At 39.1% G+C, this 7,561-nt stretch overlaps 1 protein-coding gene across 2 annotated transcripts in view; it reads right to left on the reverse strand.

Moving 5' to 3' along the window:
* usp47 (ubiquitin specific peptidase 47) overlaps window positions 1-2,966 on the reverse strand; it is a 47,887-nt gene extending 44,921 nt beyond the window's left edge. For both annotated transcript variants that reach the window (XM_052140413.1, XM_052140485.1), the window contains exon 1: window positions 2,707-2,966. In XM_052140413.1, coding sequence (XP_051996373.1) covers window positions 2,707-2,751 — 45 coding nt within the window. In that variant the 5' untranslated portion in view covers window positions 2,752-2,966. The remainder of the gene's footprint in view (window positions 1-2,706) is intronic.
* Window positions 2,967-7,561: the final 4,595 nt, after the last annotated feature.

Consider the following 7,561-nt stretch of genomic DNA (forward strand, 5'->3'; position numbering starts at 1 on the left):
CTTTTATGTTACGACTTCTTGGTTGCTACAATGCTAAACATTTCTCCTTTATCTAATGCTGAGAACTGGAAGATGTTCTCTGGGCCAGGTCTTTGAGCTCAGGGGTTGTTGGAGATTGTCAGATATGTGCAGAGATTCTGAAGGGGAGAGATGTGAGCACTAATCTGAAATAATGGCTACAGCAGCATCATTATGTGAACGGATCCTGAGTGCACTCATGACATTCGACAGTCTTGATTACAGAGAGTTCATCAAGGGCAGATTAAAATGAGTCAATCTGACAATGAAGAGCACTCAGCATGCTGACTCATCATTGGGCTGTATTACAGGGTCTCAACAAATTGGGCTTCTTCTGATGTTATTCGGCAGATGCTTTTGTTCCAATGTGATTGACGAAGATGGTGCCCTTGGAGTAAATTAAGTGCTTTGCTCAAGGGTACCATGGTGATAGCTCTGTACAGTGATCCCTGTGATAGCAGCCCACATCCTTATCTATTGGCTACCAGAACAGCATTGACACCACAACCACTACGTGAAAAACAAATGGCTCAGTTTTTTTGGAAGGTCTGATGTCAACAGAGGAAAAAGAAAGGGGCTATAAACTTTATGTGCAGTCTAATCAATGATTTCCAGCAGGTCATATCATCACAGAAATCATAATCTGGAGGAAGGGCTATTCTTTTCCTAACATGATAATAATCAGATTCAATAAAGCAGAGAGTATTACCTCCCACTACAAACGAGACAGATTCATGTGGTAATTGGCGTTGAGCCATTGAGGGCCATGTTAATCCCAAAGTCCAATTTATAAGATCAACTAGGATCAAAGAGCCGCATTCATTTCAGGCTGAAGTCAAAATCGATTTTTGTTATTAGGTGTTTAAAAGGATTAAGGAATGGTTCACCCAAAAAATTTATTCTCTGATCATTTACTCACCCTCACAGTATCCCAAATGTGTATGACTTTCTTCTGGGATGAATCTCAGTTGCTTCCGCATCGGAGACCATCAATCCACACATCTTATCACGCGACTTGTTGTGACTCCCAGTATGTGGAGACTCATGCCGCTCTCCACGATCCATGCACAATTTACCACGTACCCCACTGAGAGCGAGAACCACTAATCGCAACCACAAGGTTACCCCATGTGACTTCCCTCCCTAGCAACAGGGCCTATTTGGTTGCTTAGAAGACCTGTTTGGAGTCACTCAGCATGCCCTGGATTCGAATCATGACTCCAGGGGTGGTAGTCAAGAGTCTTTACTCGCTGAGCTACCCAGGCCCCTGGGGGACATTGTATAAAAACAAAAGATACGTAAAAAATGTAAATATTTATCTTTGGACTTATTTTTTAACGCCATGATGGTAAAAACAGCTATTTGTCATTTTTGTGTTGGGGCCAGTGAAAATTTTGGCAGGGCCAGTAAAAATCTGAATCAATGGCACAATCGGGCCAGTAGAAATAATTCTTAGCATTGAGCAACTGTGGTGACAGTTAAAACCTGTTTTATATCCAACCATTTTATTTCTCTTGAATGAAGTATTAACAGCAAACCCGTCATTTTGAACAATTTTGGCCTGTTCTCACCCAAATCCTATTGGATTACTTCAGAAGACATGAAACCACTGGAGTCACATCGATTACTTTTATGCTGTCTTTATGTGCTTTTTGGAGTTCAAACGTGTTGGTCACCATTCACTTGCATTGTACGGACCAACAGAGCAGAGATATTTTACTAGAAAACTTAATTTGTGCTCTGCAGAAGAGAGAACATCATACACATCTGGGATTGCATGAGGGTGAGTAAATTAGAAAATTTTCATTTTTTATTTAAAAAAAAAGAGAAAATAGACTTTACAGAAATATGCATATTTGTAAAGCCCACAGGTCAAAATGTTTGCAATAATTATTCTTCTTGTTGTTATATATATATATATACAGTATAAACATATGTTCCCCTTGCTTATGCCATCTGTCACAATTTGCATCTGATTTGAATCATAGCTATAAATAAAGTGATGTTGGTTAAATTTTAACCTGTCTGATCTGAATTAAGTTATATGGATTCACTTTGAATCAGTCTGTTCGAATCAGAATCATGTCCACGCGTGGAGTGATTTGGATTCAATGTGGATCAGCATATCTGCTCTGAACGAATCCAAATTAGTTTTATAGGCCACGTAAGACTGCTTTTAGGAAGAACTTGACTTGCCAGTTGTTGACATTGCAGAAACATTAAATAAGTAGACAACAGGCCTCAAATACTCTGTGAAGCGATGCGTGTTCAAACTGAATTAACGAAATCTCTGCGATCCGAATCATTTCCATGAATCAAGAGATGTAGATTAAATCTGCCTCAATCTGTCTTGATCTGTGCTAACACGTCAACTATGGCGCAACTTTAGCACCTCCCTAAACTTAAAGTTTACAAGCTGTAGAACCAGTTATATGACAGACAGAACATGACAACACATTGTCTAGTCCAACAATGGCACAAATCCCCCGATTCGCGTGTTTGATCGGTTATAAGGACTTGTTGACTATTAGTTAGCAGAGATGCTGCTAGCCGCCGAGCTCAAACCTGACACGCACTTTACCAGTCTCCCCGTATCTTCATTAAGACACCAATTTCTGTATTTAAGTGTGTTTTTTAAGCAATGTTATTGCGATGTGTGTGTTATTTTGAGGGCTGATCATCTCTCACCTCTTTAGGCACAAGCTGCTTTTCTTCGCTGGGCACCATTTCCATCTGAACATCCAGCCGCGATCCGCTGTCAACACGTGCTTTGGGAGTCGCTTTGAGTGACCATTCTGAGTGTGTCAGGCGAAATCAGTTGATATCGCAGGCAAATATTTGGGCCAAATGACTTGTAATCCCACTTAATCTGTGTTACTTTCTTTCTGCTTTGGACTGTGAGCACAAACAGAAATCAATGGAGGAAAAAATGGCCGCCTCGCACTTTCGCGAGACTTCACATCAATCTGCGTCACTTCCGACAACAGTGTGCACAGTCGAAAGCGTAACTGACTTTAAACATAAGCATATTTATCTTATTGCTTTTCAAGATGTAATTTTTAAAGGATTAATACTTTTTAAAGATTAAACCATTTCTAAAGTACATTAACATTAGAAAGACAAGATATTTCTGTTCAATTATCTAATTTCTGAATTTGTTAACCTGGTACATTTACTGGGTAAATATCATTTCACTCAAGTAAATAAAAAAAGACAAATAAGTTGTGTGTGATTTGGTGAGAGCTTATAGAAACCAAAAAGAATGACTTAATCTTTGTAAATTTTATTTTATTCCCTATTATTTTTGTGTAGTCCATAAGACTATTTATTGTTGTCTTGCTCTTTCCCTGATAGCAAAATTATTTTGGCCCAAATCTGGCTGCATTCTGCCTGAGAGTGTGGTCCACATACCACATGGAATTATGGTCCAAAATTAATTAATGTAAGCCATATCCACTCCAGAAAGAGGCCAAATCTTCTCAAGCCAAACTTCTCCTGTCCCCCCACAAGACGTAAGTGTGTGGAGATCCCGGCACTGACTGCAGTAGAAGGGGATGGGTGTGTTTGTTGATGAGTATTCGCCGACCACACAGTGAGCTGATCCGTGAAGAGTGTTTGTAGGCAAATGTATGCGTTGTAGTAGTCAGGAGCAGATTCATGAGGAATCCTCCTCTGAAGAGATGTGGACAAAGAGAACAGGCATACTGCAAACTGGAAGACAACTACACTCCTGACATGTGGGCAGAGACGGGCAACCAAAACAAATACACGAGACAGGACCAACTAGGCACAGAGAGCGAGGTGAGTACTTCAACACCAAACAACATTCTAGCAAAGAACATGACACAACGAAGGGCTTAAATGGGCAGTGCATTAGTGAAGAGACAGGTGCTGCTAGCACGCTAATTAGTGGCATGATCAGTGTTCCCAAGGGAACAATCAGTCTTCCCATAGAAACACTGATCACACATGCCGACAGCGCCAGAGACACATGAGGGAGAGAAATAACGAAACAAACAGAACAGACCGACAAACTCGCTGGAATCTTGGTGATGGGAAATGGCCCAGTAACTTGGGACCCAGCTTATGTGAGGGGAGTCAGAGTTGAATCTTCTTAGAGGACAGCCAGACCTTCTGACCACACACGTAAGCTGGGTGCTTTAAACGGTGCCGGTCCGCCGACCTCTTAACATGAGCGCCAGTCTGTATGAGGGCTTCTCTGGTGGCTCTCTAGGTGTGCCGGCACCTCTGCATAAAGGTGTGTATGGATAGGACCTGAACATCGGGCTCTTGAGTGGGGAAGGGAGTGGGCTGGTAACTGAGACTACACTGGAAGGGTGATAACCCAGTAGGCGATGACTGCAAGGAGTTCTGGGCATACTCAACCCAAACTAAATGAACACTCCAAGAAGACGGATTACAGGAGGCCACACAGCGCAGGGTTTTCTCAAGTTCCTGATTCGCCTGCTCCGCTTGCCCATTTTTCTGGGGGTGGAACCTAGAGGACAAACTCACAGTAGCCCCCAGCTGTTGGCAGAATTCTGCTCAAAATCTTGACACAAATTGGGGGCCTCTGTCAGCTTACCCTATAACCTAAAATTAGCCGTAACTGAACCACAGTTATGCCAAAATCCTCAGAAGTCAGCCAGATAACAGCCTTGGTTTTTATTTTATTTTTAAAATACAAGTTTTATTTTTGGTGGTTGCATCTTGAGTGAAGGGGTATTCTCACTCTTGTATTGCAAATATGCAAAATTACTTGCAGTATATTCCATATAAATATGTATAAATGCATAGTTGTGTGTATACTGTATATACACAGTGTACTGTATATATCGCATTGCAAAAAAAGGTGTAAGCGTGACTTACATTTGTTTTTATTACTCAGCTGAATTTTCAATCACCACTTTATTAGTTTTGAACTAATGATTTGTGCAGACAACCCAAGATATGCAAAATAATCACTGATTGCAATTTGATAATAATAATAATAAAATAAGCTCTTAAAAAAAGTAATGTGACATTTACGTGATACAGTGATGGTATAAGGTGGTAGTACCATTGTACTGATATTGTATCATGGTTACCATATTTGTGTACCATGGTATTTACAATGTACTCCAACATAATGCAAATGATAATACTTTGATACATATCCAAAAACATGTTTAATGTAATGTAATTCTAATTACTGTAGTACCATGTCCAAAATACCACATGGTACCATGGTACATTTTGAAAAGGCTTTTGAAACAATCATTAAAAAACACAGGAAGTAGGCTTATAGCACATATTTGGTTCGGTGTCCTCTGCCACTCCAGTGACTAAAAGAAGACATATCATATTTTCCCACTGATTGTTTAATATTTAATGAACAGCTTAAATGGTAGCCTGTTTATATCATTTACAACCATATTCATGGCATGTGTGACGTCCATCATGGAATCAGATATTCACAAATGTATTTCTTCTCCCTGTGCTGCCAGAGAGAATGCAACACAACTCTCTCTCTTCCCTTCAGTGGGTTCTTTCTTAGAGTGGTCCCAGGGGAAGAAAGTGAAAGGCAGGCTGTTTATAGTCTCCACATACTGCCCCTCCTTCATGATGTCTGTTATGCCTATCCAGAAGTCTTTGGATCCAGGTGAACTGCGTTTTGCATATTCTCTGAGATCCTTCATGTCTCGGGGTATGGCCATTGTGCCTCCCTGCGCGATGCGGTCTTCGCTGGCCTCATGGTAGTGCTTGGGCTGATCAGAAACCAGGTAACATTTTTTGTGGGCTTTGATGCCACAAAGGCAAACCGAAAAGGAACAGATGTGTGAGTATACAGAAATATTAAGCTTCACACATCTGAACTATGATTTGGTTATATGGTTTATGGTTGTGTGTATATATATATATATATATATATATATATAAGTATATATATTCCACCCGCTGTCCCTTATCCGTTATTTGGGGTTATGCCCACAGCTCTTTAGTATTACTCAACTTTTGTCGTCTGAATAGTGTAATAGTGTTTTGTTGTTGTTGTTGTTGTTTTTGCACTTCCATAAATTATATTTGTATTATTTTTTCACATCTTTATAAGTTTACTATCACAGGTTATATATTTCTGTGTTTATTACAGGACAAATAAGTACTATATTCATACAAATTACTACTATATCTTGATGATTTTTTGGGGGGTGGTGCTGATGTTTCTGTGATGCTGATGTTTCAGTGATTGACTTGATTTACATTTAACATTGCTATTTGATGAAGAAGCAACATGGAAGTAAACTATAGCAAGTTTAACACATGAACAGTATAATTTGGCTACTGACTTTTGGGTGTACTTCTGAAATTATGCAAGTTGTGCGTTATTTAGAATCAAAAGTGCCTGAGAAAATGCATATGTGTAGCTCATGTGCAGCTCAATATGTGTTTGACCGCCAGTTGCAGGATATTTCAGTGAAGTAATAATTCTTGTTCTATATTTTGTGCATCATCTCTTTGATAAATGAAAAACAAAATGTCAAAAATAGTCAGAATATATTCTATTCTATTATTGTCTAATTGTTTTGACAATATTTTGAATATTTAACACTTTCTAGGCATTTTGTAGATCCAATTGTTAAAGATATTCATCGCTAAAGACCAGAGGTACATGTACCGTATGTATGTATGTATGTGATAATGTTTTGCAAAACACCCATTTATTTAATGGTTAAAGCAGATTTTAAAACTGATGATGTTTTAATACTTCAAATTCTTTAAAATGGTAATATTACAGGTTTCATGTCCAAAACATTTCTACCATCCTTGTTTATGAAGCACTTACTTTTTTTGTATTTCATAAAAGTGATTTGTTTTCTATAAAGGGTGCTTTCTTCAAATTAAACCTTTGCTAAAGTCCTGATTGGCAAAATTATAACAGCACCCACAGTATATTTTTTTTGTTTGTGTATTCACATTTGCAGTCTCAAGGCCCCTCTAAAGTCTTCAACCAATTTTGTGTGCACCAAGTTTTACATTTACATTTACATTTATGCATTTGGCAGACGCTTTTATCCAAAGCGACTTACAGTGCAATTATTACAGGGACAATCCCCCTGGAACAACCTGGAGTTAAGTGCCTTGCTCAAGGACACAATGGTGGTGGCCGTGGGGTTAGAACCTGTGACCTACTGATTAACAGCCCTGTGCTTTAGCCACAATGCCACCACCACTCCATAAATGTTTGAACTCTGTCTTACTCTCAAAACAGCCTGTTACTCCCCCTACACAAATTTAACACAATTTCTGCCAGAAATCCCATCTCATTACCCAGTTTGAATCCCATAAAACACTGTAAAAATGGTAACCTGCCATTGACCCATCAGGAGCTTTTTTTTACTTGATCTAACCTTGTTGCACTCAACGAGCAGATTTCTGTCATTTTCCCTGTTAGACATTTTAAATGACTCATGAATATTATTTATTCTCTGTCATTATATTTCACCCAGCAATGGACATCTTTTTCAAATCTACCTGTTTGTAGTGCCAGCATCTCTAGAAGTGA

Source organism: Xyrauchen texanus, chromosome 1 (genome assembly GCF_025860055.1).
Source record: "Xyrauchen texanus isolate HMW12.3.18 chromosome 1, RBS_HiC_50CHRs, whole genome shotgun sequence".
Classification (NCBI taxonomy): domain Eukaryota; kingdom Metazoa; phylum Chordata; class Actinopteri; order Cypriniformes; family Catostomidae; genus Xyrauchen; species Xyrauchen texanus.